This window comes from Antrostomus carolinensis, unplaced genomic scaffold, assembly GCF_000700745.2.
Source record: "Antrostomus carolinensis isolate BGI_N321 unplaced genomic scaffold, ASM70074v2 scaffold35533, whole genome shotgun sequence".
In the NCBI taxonomy this organism is placed as follows: Eukaryota; Metazoa; Chordata; class Aves; order Caprimulgiformes; family Caprimulgidae; genus Antrostomus; species Antrostomus carolinensis.
The window spans coordinates 7,048-22,801 of record NW_010305086.1 but is presented as its reverse complement, the minus strand read 5'-3'; the positions used below and the strand labels follow the sequence as shown (position 1 = coordinate 22,801).

Here is a 15,754-nt window from a genome sequence, read left to right as displayed (position 1 = left end):
CAATGGATTATACTATTCCTTCATTTGAGTCTGAGAGTCTGCCTGACTTGGCAAGTGCATAGTAAGAATGTCTTATTTGAAAAGGAAATGAAAGGCCCAGACCTTTTTTCTTTCCATGCTTTTAAGGGTGGATGCAGTCTGGATTCAAGGGGTTTTTTGAGTCTGGTTAAAAGAAGAGGAGAACCACATGAGTTATAATTTTGAATATTGATTCAGACGTGTTCTTATTCTGAAGTATTGTATCAATGTGAAAGTGAATATACATAGTTCTGGAATTCCACTGTTGATTAGTCCAATACAAATAGTATTTTATATGGATTTAATGTTTATTAAATTATATATTGTGAATATAAATAGAAAAAATAGCTGGAAGTTCTCTATGTTAAGTATATATCTGAAGGACTTTTTTTGTATCTATCCCTTGTTTCAGGAATGTTAACAATTACAGATTTCATTAACATACTGCATAGATACTATAAGTCTCCAATGGTAAGTATGATGTTAATCTACATTTTTATCATTTCCCATGCAGTAGAGACTGAAGGATTGATGATGATCATTTGGAACTTGGATATGTCACGGGTATACTCATTGCAGGGATTCTTTTGAAATAAAAGACAACTTTGTGAGCAAGGCAGCAGAACAGTGTCTGGATACCCGGGTTCAAGTCCCAGGTTTAGGTAGGGAAGGTCCTGTGAGGTTGGGCAAGTAACATAATCTGTTTCAGTTATACATGTATGAACATGAGGAATTTCCTCAGTGAGTCCTACCATTTGTTGTGTTTTGTGTGGTGCTTACCATAATGGTAGCCTTCGTTTTGGATACAAGGCTCCACTTAGTGTTGCAACTAATGAATAATGCATTTGAGATGAAGGACCTGGCTTATCATACTTACTTTTTGTATCACATCTAGTTTTTACTATGAAGGAAAACACTTGATTATCAATCACTGTATTTGTGTTCAGGTTGTTTCAAAGCATGTATTTCAGTACTAATTATATTACATTTTATATAAATATCAACCAAACAGCATTTGTGGAGGATGTCTTTAAGTTCTATTAAAAAGTTCATTGTAATAAAAAATCAAGTGTGTAGCTTTGCATGGTTCACGTGTTTACGTAATGAACTTTGTCTTGATAGAAGTATTCCAGAAGGAGTGTGCAGAGTTAAGCAGAATGCTAGCTTACAGGGGCTTGGATGCATTAAAAGGTTACTCTGCTCTTGGAGTGATGGTGTAGAATAAACAAGTTGAACTAGTTAAATATATGCAAATATTTAGTTACATGACTGAGTTGCACAATCAGTTGGAGATCTGTTGGCTTCAATTAACTGTAATTTAAAATTCCCATTGGCGGTCAGTTGATGAAATTCTCTAGCTTGCATGTTCGTGCAAACATTTCCATCCCTTTCTTGTTTGTGTGAAATCACAGTTCCCCCTCTACCAATTAAAACCTACATACTATGTTTTAGTAGCTAAAAAATCAAGAGCAGTTGGATGAAGCAGGCATCTGATGTATTGGGCTTCTCAAAGCTCATGTTTAATTTTTAAAATGTATAGTGCAATTCTTGTCAGATGCCAGTAGTGTGGTGCACTGGCCTTTCTTCTCGTTAAAGGATTATTTTTTTCCCCTGAGGATTTACAAGGGATGAGGGGAGAAGCAAAGGAAAAGTAGTTGCACACTGGTAACTTCCTTAAAATGGTTTCCATATTGTAATGACCCTCAAGCTCAATACTGCCTATTTTTCCACGTCACTTTACTTAAAGTCTGACTGTTGTCACTCCTGTTTACACAGTCTAACATCCTATTCCATAGGTTGTGCTTAAAATGGCAGCAGTGAGGAGGAGTAGCTGAGGAGTGACAACATCTGACTTAAGTGATTGATGCAGTCTTCTATTAAAAAAAATAAAAAGTTCCATCAGGGAATGCTCTAGTCTTAATAGGTAGAATTATGCTGAAAATATAATTATTTTATTCTTTCTAAATGCATCCCAACACATACAGTGTGAGGCATGTTGCTATTTGTGTACTAGATAATATCTTTAAATGATTGATGAGGAACATCCAGGTAGTTTCTCCCTATAGTGTGGTCCAAGAACTAGGTTTAGCCTCATCTCAGCAGCAGCTAAAGCAGTCTCCTGTTCTTCTGATCACTTCAGTAGATCTCCTGAACTGCTTTCCACCGTCTTAACTGCTTTTTTTGACAAGTGCTCTAAAACATTAACTTATGTAGGTTATCTTTTACATCAGCCAAAAATGGTATGCTTGAGTAGTCGAATTATAGTATATCAATTTAACATTCCCTTGGACTCTTCACAGGATGCTAATTCCAGAGAGTAATCTAAGTGTAGTCTCATTTAGCCCAGAGATAATTGTAGTAGGCTTTGTGGAGACTTCTACCCTTCACCTGTAAACTCTTCAGCTTCATCAGTGTTTGCAGAGGTACCTGACAGGCACCCTTGGCCTAGGCTGTCCCCAGTGCAGTTACTATTGGCTGGCTTGCAGCTTGATGCCTTCAGAGAAACACAGCTCTCACATCTCAGACGTTTTTAGAGAACCATCAGCAAGATGAAAGGAGCTGCTGGAGGGAGGTTATACAGTCTTTTGACAAATGAGTTTGTGAAATAGCTGCTAAACAGCAGGAAGTTGCTGATGTTGGTGTCTTTTGGTGGTGGTGGTTTTGTTTTGTTTTGTTGGGTTTTTAAAAAAAAACCCCAAACTTCAAAGACTGGACCCTTGAGGGTGGTTTGATGTAACTGCTGAACTGATCTGATGATAAGCCGCCATCAAAAGGTGCAGCCTTGCCACATCCTTTGTCCAGTATCATTTGCCCGGACAGTTAAGGAAGCTAAACCATCAGAACAATGTTTTTGTAACTTTTTTTGCCTGTTTGGTTCCTGGGAGTTGCTGAACACAGGTCAGATAAGCAACATTACTGGGGCAGGAGAAGTGCTGAGAGCATGCATGGCTTCGATGCAGTGTCCAAAAACATTTGAAGAATATAACATCGGTAAAAGATTAAACTTTGGGGGGGGACACAATGTTGGTTCTTCTCATTGACCTGAGCACTAAACCAAGTGCTCTTGCTTATTTGTAATCAAGTAACAGTAAAATTCATGTCTCTTGGCATTAAGAAGTCAAGTGATCAGGGTAGGTTTTTTACTGGTTTGGGTGTGTGAGGAATCATCAGAGGGTTTACTCTGGCATGGTTGTTTTAAGGGGAGATAAATTACTGAGGAGATGCCTTTGAATTTAAAGGAGATGTAGACTACAAACCTAGGCAGGTGAAAGATCTTTCCTGTCCCCTGAAATGATAGGTCCAGTCTGGTACTCTGCATTGAGCAGGATTGCACCCTTTCCTCTTGTTGTTGCCAAGAAATGTTATTCTGGACCGTTCTTACTCTGTTAGCCTGCCTGCAAGGAAACCTAAGGAAACTGTTTGGATTTTTATAATATTGTTAATGATTTTGGGTTTAAATTGACTACGTCACGCTAAACTTCCCATCTGCCTATTGTAGGTTCAGATTTATGAATTGGAGGAGCACAAGATAGAAACCTGGAGGGGTAAGCAAATTTACTGCTTGGTTGATAATGTCAAATGTTCTAATGTTTTTCAGTATAGTGAATTTTTAATGAATCCTAGACTTAGCTTGCATCACTCCATGTACTTTTTAATGAAAGCAGGAACAGTAAAAGCTCGTCTGTTGCCTCCTGCTGCTGTGCTGTTTCCTACCTGAAACAGTACATGGACTAGAGTGATCTGGGCTATCTACCACTTCGCTACTTGTTTATGGTTAGTACCACCTCACTATTTAAGAAAGAAAAAAAGAAACTGGAGCAAGGCAGCATGTGTGGCTGCAGAGTTGGTGAGTGTATGTGGAACGGAAATGTATCTGAGCCAGGATGCAGAACCAGTATATGACCCTATGTATTGAGTGAACTGATGGGTGAGCCACAAGCTACGCCTGAGTGAATCCCATGGTGCGACTAGAAATTCATAGAACTGGCTGGGTGTGAGCAGAAGTGCTGAGTGCAGGGAGGAAACTTAATGTCAAAAATAAACTCCAAGCCATGAACTAATATATAGAAGTACCCTATGTACCAGACCATCTCAAGAAAGGAGCTGGTGAAGTTATTTGCTGTTGTTGCAGTGACCTCTGCTGGTAATCAGTTTAGTCTTGCTTTTAAAACTCATTCTTTTAATGTTAATATAGAGGAATGTGCATAAGTGGTAGAATATCTGAAGTAACTATATATATATATATATATATATTTCTTACACTTAATTTTGTATGGATGAATTCATAAAATGCTTTTATAAAAAAGAAAGCTAATGTTTTCATATAAAGTGGTAACGGTCTATTACTTTTTCTATACACAGAGCTTTATTTACAAGAAACATTTAAACCTTTAGTGAACATCTCCCCAGATGCAAGGTAGGATTTTGCTTTTCAGTCTGCTTAGCTTGAAATAAACTAACTCCATTTCAACACTGAATTTAAGACTTCTTTACAGAATAAGAAACAATTTATCTTGTAAACTAAGAGTACAATAACAAAGGACTGTCTTTTAATATAATCAAGAAGGTGTGAGAGCTCTTTATTGCAAGTGAGGACTCTAATTATGCAAAGAAGAGAATTTTTAGTTTAACTTTTGTCGTTTATCAGTGTAACTGTTCTGGTAAGTAAACTAGACATGAATCAAAATTAACTGCCAAAAAGTTTGCAGAAAAGGCAAAATGATGACCCTTCAAGGTAGCCTGCAAATTATGTTTGTTTCATGAAAATCAAAAACTCTGCAGAGCCTTTCAGCTGTCTTGTTCTCAGCAATCATAGTAATTGAAAACTTACAGTACTTTCCAGTGCAAGTAATTTACCTTAACTAAAGGAAGGACAGTATCTGTATGTTTTGTTCTGCTCTACTACTAGGTTGTGTTCCTTAAAATATAAACAACTGTCCTTTTCTTCTCGATGGAATTTGAAATAAACAGTTTTTAAACTGCCATTATACCTTATTTACCAAAGGTAACTCGAGAGAGAGTTTTAGTTGATCACTTAACAACTTGAGTGCTACTTAATCACTGAACCAGAGAGTGAAGTTCTGGTTCTTGCTTTGTTTATGGAGTAGGATTACTTATGCCCTCCTGAAGGAAACTGGTGAAGGGAACTCTAGTGATTAACTCAAAGTAGTGATATGCTGTACCCTCAATAGAATTCCCACTAAGTCATGAATAAATCATTCAATTAAGTCATAAGGAATGTGTTTTGAATGGTAACTGGTTGCAAAGAATATCATTAGGACAACAAACTAGTATAATTGCTTTCAGTCACAGGTGCAGCAAGAGAAGTATTGCAATAAAGAAGATGCAGTAGGACACGTATAAAAGGATACAGAAAGTCAACTTAAGATCTGATCCAGAAATGGACTTTGTTCTGCAGCACTTAGGAGTAGTTAAATGCTTACTGCAGGAGTGGAATCTGCAGTGCAGTGATGGGAATCTTGGCTCCATGTATATCAAATGGGGATAGTTCATCCCTCTAATGGACTCAAAACACCGTTTATTGCATATGGGAAGAAGCAAGTAGGCCTTTATCAGAGTTTTACTGCCTTTATTACTCACTAATTCATTGCAGTTGGTGGCCAGCTGTTTTATTAGTCTTACTAGGACCAAAGGGGGGAAAAAAAAGTGTAACTTGCAAGAAGAGACTTGAATAGGTTGGAGTATTGCTAAATTGTAGTCTGCAGGGTCTGTGGGAATGTTTCAGATCTTGAGAATCACTTTTTGCCAATCCCCAATGGTAATTCAGTGAAATGATTAGATTATTGTTTTGGCTTAATTGCATATATGTACTTATCCACAAAAATGCTTTTTCTAGAAAATGTTATAGAAGTTTGGGATTGAGATGCACTAAGGGCCAGAACACCCTGGTTTTCACTGTTTGTCTCTGAACAGAAATATCCATTCTGAGTCAGGTATACTGTGAGCTCAGCACTCGCTGGAAAAACAATTTACACTTGTGCACAAGTATTTCTGTTATTCTTTCAACCACAAAAAGTCACTTTCCAGCTTATTTTCTTACTAGTTTTAGATGTTCATGAGCATATCATTGTTGATCTGCTTACCAGCTGCAAAAGTTAATTTGAAATCCCTTAACTTCTATTTTCTGTAACATTAAAGATAATACAAATCACTGCTCATGATATGTATTTCGTGGGGGTTTGTAAATATGTGTACGTATCACTTGATGTTACTCACTGTCAGCTAGAATTAATTTTAAAAAAAATGTTTTTCTCCTCAGCCTTTTTGATGCTGTATATTCCTTGATCAAAAACAAAATCCACAGATTGCCAGTTATAGATCCCGTCAGTGGAAATGCACTTTATATACTTACCCATAAAAGAATCCTCAAGTTCCTCCAGCTTTTTGTAAGTAAAGTTACAGTTTGCTTACTGATTTCCCCCCTCCCCCCCCCCGACTACTTTAAGCGATTTAAGTCTTAGTACAGAAACTTCTTGATAAAAGTCCATATTCATTGTGTCTACACACATCTTTTTGTGATAACAGGAAAAATTAAAGCTTGATGCAGGACCTGTACATTGCCTTTACTTTGTTTTAGTTGTTTAAGGAAACCTAAACACCAAGGACTTGCCTTGGCTGTTTGAGTTGTTTGCTGTCCTTTCTGGAAGATTTGCTCAGCTTCAGAAGCTTGTTTACCTGAATAGAGAAATGGATTGTCTCCCAGAGGTGACATTGTCATTGCTCACTGTAGCTTATGTTAGTTACAGGAATGAACAGCAGGCCAAACAAAGCAACAAGAGTTCAAAATAAGCATTCAGCACCTAGTATGTTTTGCTGTCTTCTCTCCAGTTTCAGTGGGAATGACATAGTTCAGGATCAAAATGATGATCTGAGGGCTGGAGCACCTCTGCTGTGAGGACAGGCTGAAGGAGTTGGGGCTGTTCAGCCTGGAGAAGAGAAGGCTCTGGGGAGATCTTATAGCGGCCTCCCAGTACTTGAAGGGGTAGGGGTAGCTTTCTTTCCTACAAGAAAGCTGGGGAAAGACTTTTCGTAAGGGCAGTTAATGACAGAACAAGGGGAAATGTGTTTAAGCTGAAAGAGGGGAGGTTTAGATGAGATATTAGGAAGAAGTTCTTCACTGTGAGGGTGGTCAGACACTGGAACAGGTTGCCCAGAGAGGCTGTGGATGCCCCCTCCCTGGAAGTGTTCAAGGCCAGGTTGGATGAGGCTTTGAGCAACCTGGTCTAGTGGAAGGTGTCCCTGCTGATGGCAGGGGGGTTGGAACTGGATGATCTTTAAGGGCCCTTCCAACCCAAACCATTCTATGATTCTATGAAAAGCTTATTGTGATGGGTTACTGCAAAAATAAATAAATGAGTAAAAAACTTAGTTATACGGTCTTCATTTAGAGTTTCTTTGAACGGAAGAAACGCTCCTAGATCTGAGCTGGTTTTGGCTTTACATTAATTTAGGAGCAGATTATTGTAATGGTCTGTGACAGTCATTTGGAGTCTGTAGATGGATGAGTGATTACAGATTTCCTAATGTATATACTAATCGTATGGAAACATGGTGGGTGCAGAAAACCACACTGTCAGTACATTCATTCTGACTTTCCTAGATGTCAGAGATGCCAAAGCCTGCCTTTATGAAGAAGAATCTGGATGAACTTGGAATAGGAACTTACCACAACATTGCCTTCATACATCCAGACACTCCTATCATTAAAGCCTTGAATATATTTGTAGAGAGAAGGATATCGGCATTACCTGTTGTGGATGAGTCAGGTGTGTTGGGTCTTCTGTATACAAGTGTGGTAACGTAACTGGTGCTGAACCCCGGATTGATGGGGTTGGGGGAGGCAAGGAAGAGTGAAAAAATACAAAAATATTTAAAAAAACAAAAACCAAACGAACAATCAAAACACCAAAAAAACAGAACTTCATGGTTTGGTAGGTTGGTTGAGTTTTTTTCATCTTTTTTGACCTGTCTGGTTTTTTTTCTATGTAATTATAAAATAACAACAACAAAAAAGGGGGGGAGTAAGAAAATTAATTTTTTTATTTTAAGCACTTCATTAACTTTTGTTTTTCTTTTTAGGAAAAGTTGTAGATATTTATTCCAAATTTGATGTAATAGTAAGTATATCTCTGTTCTGTTAAATATTTTATATGCAGTAAGCATTTGCAAATTAATTTGTTAATATGTCAGTTTTGGCTATTTTGTTCCTTAGGCTTTAGTTAACAAACTAAGTAAGACAGACTCAATTCACCCTGCACAGCATTTTTTATTATTATTATTTTTTGTTTAAGCTATCTTTAGTAATACTGCTTGCACACAGGCATCTACTGCTCTGGATGTTACCCAAAATCAGATCTGGCTGTACTTGTACAACAAGAAGGCATGGGCTTTTTACGTTTGTTTCTATTTTTGAGGTAGGATTTTCTTTTCCCAGCGGCTGCGGTCCCACGGTCTGTTTTTGATTCAGAGAACACAGATTTCTCCACGTGGTCTGCGTACTTTGTGTGACTCGAGCTTCTCAGTGAATTCAAACTACTTGGCCCGTTCTCTTGTGCAAGTCTCTGACTCCAGAGTATTGCATCTGTGTTCCTTCTGGTTTAGATTTCTGTTTTTCTTTCTGGTTTGCCCTCAGGAGTGCAACAGCGTAGTCAGATTCATGCTGTGATTTGCCACCCTGTAAGAGCAAGGACTTTCTATTCTTGTGGTCTTCTGAAACTTGAAAAATATATTTAGGTTTTCCTACCCCTATCCCTTCCCAGCTGTATGCACCTGCCTTCTAATTGGAGCTTCTGATAGCTACATTATTTTTTAGAGATTTAAGTGCCCAAGTTGCTTATCCACTGGCCTGCTAGTGCTGATGAAGAATCCAGATGTCTGAAACACTGTGGAATGCGTTCAGAAATATGGAGAATAGACCCAAATGGAAATACTCTAAGCTTATAAATTTCTCTGGCTGCGAACAGCACTCTTAATACTGAAAATTTTGTGATGTCACTGTTCTTTCTGGGCGCTTGTCTTTTTGTTCTTTGGGATTGTCTACTGTGTAAGATCCTGTTCTGCCATAAAGCTGGTCAGGGAACAGGTAGTAGCTCTAGTGAGAGTGATCTAACACACCAGGAACAGTGAAACTTCACAGTTGGTGGGTTGCTTCCGTGTTTCAATTTATTTTCTAACTATTAGATTTTGAGGCAGGACATATTTCCTTTATTTCCCATTGTTTTTTCAGAAAGACACCAAAAGGAAGAGAGTTCCTTATGTTTTTCACTTTTCTCATTTGAAGTGATGGGGCAACAGAAGTTACGGGATTTTTAGAGATGCTGGATCATTTATTTGGAAAAAATACATATTGAGCTCAGGGGAAAAAAAACCCAAAACAAAACACCACAAAGGCTTTAGGATATAATTGTTTGCTCCCAGCTAGTAACGTGGGAAAAAGTTAGGGCATCTATTGATTATCTGCATTAGTTTGCTTATTAAACACGGGGGGGAGGGAAGATTCTGTCCTTGAAAGGTAATCACCTCTGAGTCTTCCAGTTTTTCATCAACCTGCTTCAAGCTTTAAAAGAAGAAAAAAAAATACGAAATGTGTAATCTGATTTTCTAATAAACATAGAATTTGCAAGATCCAGCTGGTGATTTTTAACTTTAAACCAAGTGGCTAATATGCTTAGTTAAATCGGTGTTTTAAGCTATGCCTGTATATACAGGTGATAATTTCATTCATTTTTAATTGAGTTCTAAATTCATTTTCAGGTTTTTGATGGGAACCTGGGATGGTGTGATGGTATAGAAATAGCTTTATATTACACTAGTTACTGTGCACAGGGTGACTTCAGTTTGCAGAGGCTTTTTATGTTCTCCTGATGTCCTTCATTAGGAATTATTTAAACGAGTTAGCTAAAACTGCTTGTATCTTCATGATCATCTCAAAACTATCTTGTCACATTCAGCGTAATTCAGTCAAAAAACTTGACCAATCATAGCATATTCTAGCCAAAAATTAAATTCATTCTATTGCTTAGTTCAGTGTTTTCATTTTTAAAGGTCTTTGTTCTCTTTCAGTGCTTCAGTACATAAAATCAATAGGCCAGGATGTGCCAACGGTGTCAAAGTAACACTGTGGTCTCACCTACTAAGAAAGTTTTTGCTGGGCTGGACAAAGTCCTCTTGCTACAAGCATGGTCCTGTTCTTAACATGGAAGTTGAGAATGTCAGCTTTCAAACTCTTTTAATCTTACTTTTAGTGGTGGTGATGAGTTTTCATTTATATTATTTTTATAGTACTTATTAAAATACATATACACACACACACACACAAATTGTCAAATGGCAGTGCCAGCACAGTCCAGGAGAGGGAGTTTGAGCCCACAAATAAGAAAGGTGAAGAAAAGCTTTAGTTTGCTCTCAACTTGAATCTCCACGAAGATCTACTTCATGGGTGATGTTCAGAGCAGTTGGTGTCCTTCCCTATCCTATGAATAAGAACATACAATTTGTGTTGTTTATTTAAGTATAGTCTGTATATTCTAAAATCTGTAGAACTTCATCTTTTCATTTCCTACTTGAGGCAAAAGCAGGATGAGTGACATCAAGCCAAATATCAGATACCAAAGGAAGGAGAGTTCATTGACCTAATGCATATCACAAAACAGTTTTATCAATTAACCCAGTCTGTCATACGGTGTTTAACATAATTGCATGTTTGGCTGTTCCCAGAAACTGAAGCTGAAGAACATCTGCTTCATTTAATATGGGACTTGGAATACACTGAGTTTTTACCAGAAATGGTGTATCTACTCGATGCCAAAATATTTACTTTATTGAGTACTTTATTACTAATTACTGAGATGTGTTAAGTGCCTTGGTTTTTTATTTTGTTTCATTGTTTTTCAGAATCTTGCTGCTGAAAAAACATATAATAACCTAGATATCACGGTGACGCAAGCCCTACAGCACCGTTCTCAGTATTTCGAAGGTGTTGTAAAGTGTAGTATGCTGGAAACACTGGAGACCATTGTGGATAGAATAGTGAAGGCTGAGGTGAGTTTGCTTTTTATTTCTCCCTTCACTACAAGCTAAAAGTTGTATTGCCAACTAATAAATAGTACAAACATATTACAATAATAAATAAATAGTACAACAATAATAAATAGTACAAACATATAACCAAAGTTATTTTGGCCACTTGGTGGAAGTTATTTATTTCATAACTCTGTGTTAGGTATCAGATTGCTTTATAGGCTCAGCTTATAGATGCTTATAGGGATGTGCAAAATCCTGGACAGTACATCTGTAATAATACTCAGTTATTTATGTTTCTGTTTTATGACATTAGCTGAACTGAATGCAAAACTTTTTTTGAAAGAATTGAGTTTCTTCCAAGCCTGCCATAAGTTTTGCAGACAAATATTTCTTTAAACTCCAGCTTATAGCTAGGTTGATCGGCCTATTGCTCAGGAAATTTAATAGGTACAATTAGGTAATGCAGACGGAGTCCTGCACTGCTGTCATACAAATCCTGTGAAAAAGGGACAGAAAATAATGGTTGTGAAGAAGCCTTCACTAACTCCTCATGTAAATGGTTTATCTGTGTGCTTTCCATTTTTTGGTGCTATGTATCTTGTTTGTTAGTATTGGGAACTTTCTTATACATGGAGGTGAATGAGTACGTAGGTCTTCCTTCCCTGCCTCCTTCTGCAGAGGAAAATCAGTATTACCAGTTTTGGTTGTCTTGAGAGATGTGATTAACTCCATTTAGATGCTTTAACTTCTTTGATTACAAGACTTTTTTTTTCCATCTTAGGGCTGTGACTATACATATATTTGATACGAGTAAAACTTCCACTTTGTTAATATCCCCTTTGAATCTTCATTAGGCAATTTTTACTTGTAACTTTCTGCATCTACTTGAGCTTCTTCCTAAAACTGAGTAATTTTAGCATTGCTGATGCACAGATTTCAAATTTGTGTAATTTTATTACTATCTTAAGAGGCATTAGACATTTGGGTTTTAAGAACAACTCTGACCCTTTGGTTCAGTCTAAACATAGTGAGATTATATGTAAAAATGAGTCAGTCAAAACGGCAAGCTATTTTTAGCTGCCAGACGAGTGCTTGATCTTACTGGAAATGAAACAAATTAAGCAATTACATTGTCCATTTTTCTTGAATTCATTACACTGAGAGAAGAATAAAACGATTAAATATGTGCATATACAAAACCTAATAACCCTGTCTAAAGTATCACCAACATAGCTTCATCAAAAAGAAAATGCCACAATATTTTCTCTCCCTTCCCCCCTCTTTTTCCTTCCTCCCTGTGTCAGGTGGATGTGACTGTTCAGATAATTCAAGAGCTCCTCTTTTCTTGTATCTGACTAGCAATGAAGAGGTTGACCTCAACCTTAAATTAATGTATCTATTAAATCAGGGCTGATGCAGCTTTCTTGATGTCACCACTTCTGTGAGAAGATGAGAAAAAGGCTTTTCACTTTCTTCACCATTATATCTGATCATTTGGACTTAAAATAGTGAAGAGACAGAATTCACTTAGGTATAAAGTAAACACGTGGTAGGCTCTCAACTTGTGGCAAATACCCTTTTGGGGATTGCTTACCTGTGAGCTGGTTCAGCTGCCACGTTTGGGTGATACAATTCTGCCTGCTTGCAGTGGGCTCCGCTGCCAGGACTGACGCTGGGGCACTTTCCGGGCTCTGCAGCGGCCTTTCACTGCTGTAACCTGCTCTAGCCAACGAGTCTCAGGATACAAGAGCATCCACCTACTTTCCCCACACATAGGACAAAAGTTTTGTAGTATAAAATGGTTCCTAGGATAGATCTGGAACAAAAAAAATCATTATTTAAAAATACAGTCTGACCGTTGATAAATCTTTCTTCCAGGTTGTGTCCCTGTGTTTATTATCTCTACAGTGAGTTTGAATAGATAAGTTGGATCTCTTTTTTTTGTGTTTTTTTCCTGTCTTCATGCAAATTGAGGATTTAAAAACCAATCTGGCGCTTAGTTTCAGTTGTGTATCCTTACAAGAAAAATGAGGTTAAAAAATCAACTTGGACATGTAAAGATACAAGAAGTTTTAGTGCTGTGCCTCTCTGCCTCTCTGTGGGAAAGCATTTTTCAGAAGGAGGCCTCATTTTATTACTGTATATATTTTTTTATATTATTTTTTTGAGATCATAGGCTGAGTGGGGTGGTGCCTGTAAGTTGGGAAAAAGTGTTTGATACGAGTGCCACTTTTTGAGAGCAGAAGTATTTGAAAGATCTGGATCTTGGCTTAGCTGTCATTTCAAGTCTGATTTTGTTGCCGTGTCAGATAGCTGTGTGCTTTTTAAACGTGCACTAGTTTTCATTTTTGTAGGGTTAGCAGGTTTGATTGCTGCGTGAGACTGGTATCGCTAAAGTTTTCAACCATTCTTTTTTTTTTTTCTCCTTATTTATCTTCATACTTCATTACTTCAAGATTTCTTGTGTTTTTCTTTCCTTTAGCTATTACTTTAAATCAGATAAATACCTCCAGATATTTTCCCTGCTTGCAGGTTCATCGTTTGGTGGTAGTGAATGAAGCAGATAGCATCGTGGGTATCATCTCCCTTTCTGACATTCTACAGGCTTTGGTACTCACACCAGCAGGTATGGAAGTTGCCTTCTGAGCTTTGCCATAAGTAATTTGGTAGTGTGTACGCTCTACTGGTTTTAATTTGACAATGACAGACTTCTGATTTTCAGCTTTTGTAACTGCTTAATCATAGTTCTTAAAGACACTTTTAATTTCTCTTCAGGAAAAAGCTGACAAAATATTAGCTGTCAGTCTCTTGTTCACTGAGGAATGCACGCATTCACGAATGTAATTGTTGTCCATCCATCATCTTTATAGAAAAAAGATCTTGATTAATCCTTTAACAGGAAAAAGAGGATTAAATTCAATGTTGCATGTATAGACAACATCTACCCACCTTCCTGAATTTCTCTACTCTGGCCAAGTGCTCCTAGTGTGGACACAGCTGTGCTTTCCACTAGCTCTGCAAAACCACCTCCTCAGAGCCCTGCAGTCGTCCAGCTGTGCTCTGGGGTTTGCTTGGCGCAGCTATGTCAGAGATGTCACCCGAGGCCACCAGGATTATTCCAGTAGAAATCTCTAGTGTATTGCTAAATATGATCAGGTTCCTTTTAACAAGAGTATTCAACAATAGGTTTATTTCTACTGCTTTTATGTTGGTGCAGGCTGGGGCAGGGGGGTGGTTTTGGTGTGGTTTTTTTAAGTTCTGCCCAAGTTACTAACCTGCTTTATGTTCTTCATTGTAACATTGACCACATAAATTACTCCAGTGTCACAACAACTAAAGCAAAGCCCATGTGAGGAGGACAAAAAATGTTTTGAGGATTCCGGTTTTACCTCAAAAAAAAAAAAGAAAAAAAATCAGACTAAGTAAACAGAGCTGGATATGTCCTTCAAAAAAAAGTCTGAGTGTGAGCTTAACTGGTATCTCTGACTTGCACTGATAGATAGCAAGATAATGTAAAAGTCTTTTTACAGTATAGATTTTAAAAAAGTTAATGTAGCTTTTTAAAATAGTAAGGTTTCTCCTCTGAAAAAAAGTAATTGGTGATACTGCTGGAAGTTAGTTCCTTTTAATGACCTGGAAGAGCAAGTAACCTAGCTTTCTGTGAAAGGTTCGGATGATCATGAGAAATGAGGCCTGAGAAATGAGCTCATTGCCCAGAAAGAGAATGGAGGGGTGTACGTCTCTCCTAAAAGGGAGACGTAAAGACAGGCAGATGGTGCCTCTCCAGACAGAGGAGGTAGTTTCCCCCATGACTGGAGGGCAGAAATGTCCAAGGAGTGTAGCTCTTACTATTAATGAAGTAAAGTTTAGGCAGAAAAGATGAATCTGAATGCTGCCAAACCAAGAGCTTTGTTACACTGGGATTACGTGGACACTGAAGTCGCGACTCTGTGAGCTGATGGAACAGCGCTCTGTAATTAAACAGAGCAGTTCCTGCTCCCATACTCTGGGCCGTGTGCTTCTGGCTTTTAGCGTGTGGCAGCACTCGCGAGATCCCTCTGTGAGCTGCTTTAACTCATTGATCTAGCAGGAAACTGAGCCAGCAAAAAAGCTGCAGAGTTTTGTCAGTTTGGCACGCTCAGCTGGCTCACAGAAGAGTCTAGTACCGAGTGCAGGAGTAACAGTGGGGGCAGGATTGTGCCACTGGAAGAGATGAGGTGAGGGAAGGCATTTTTTAGGAGCAGTTAGGTGTGGGATTGCAGTTCCACAGGCAACTGCCCGATTTTAGATTGTGATTTATTTCATGAAGTGAGGATGTCTGCAATGTAGCTCTAGTTTGTAGAGTCCAGAGTGTGATTTACCTCTTGAAGTGAGTGCGTAAGAAGAACCAGATACATCACGCCCTGAAAGTGTCCCCTTCTCTTCACAGACTAGAAAGGCAAATTTATTGGCTGGCAGGAATTAGGACCAGCCTACGTTAGGGGGAAAAGAAGTATCTGTTGTGATGAGAAAACTGGATGTGTTTAATGAATTTCTCAGTGTTTGATTATCCATTACAAGTAGTAACTCCAGGTTGCTGGCAAGAGATTCTTGCTGTCTAGAGTTGGATGCTGAAGCCAAACTCGCCATAGGATTCAGTCGTTGCCCAGCATGTGGGTAGTTTGAGCACTTGGAGAAGAGGTGAGATGCTCTA

General features: G+C 38.2%; 1 protein-coding gene across 1 annotated transcript in view; it reads left to right on the top strand.

Annotated features, from left to right (window-relative positions):
• Nucleotides 1–428: 428 nt before the first annotated feature.
• The window catches only part of PRKAG2 (protein kinase AMP-activated non-catalytic subunit gamma 2), a 16,982-nt gene continuing 1,656 nt past the window's right edge, over nucleotides 429–15,754 (top strand). Inside the window, exons 1-8 of the mRNA XM_010164683.1 lie at nucleotides 429–489; nucleotides 3,518–3,563; nucleotides 4,381–4,435; nucleotides 6,299–6,425; nucleotides 7,640–7,805; nucleotides 8,119–8,156; nucleotides 10,933–11,079; nucleotides 13,594–13,687. Of these exons, the coding sequence (XP_010162985.1) occupies nucleotides 433–489; nucleotides 3,518–3,563; nucleotides 4,381–4,435; nucleotides 6,299–6,425; nucleotides 7,640–7,805; nucleotides 8,119–8,156; nucleotides 10,933–11,079; nucleotides 13,594–13,687 (730 nt within the window). The 5' untranslated portion in view covers nucleotides 429–432. The remainder of the gene's footprint in view (nucleotides 490–3,517; nucleotides 3,564–4,380; nucleotides 4,436–6,298; nucleotides 6,426–7,639; nucleotides 7,806–8,118; nucleotides 8,157–10,932; nucleotides 11,080–13,593; nucleotides 13,688–15,754) is intronic.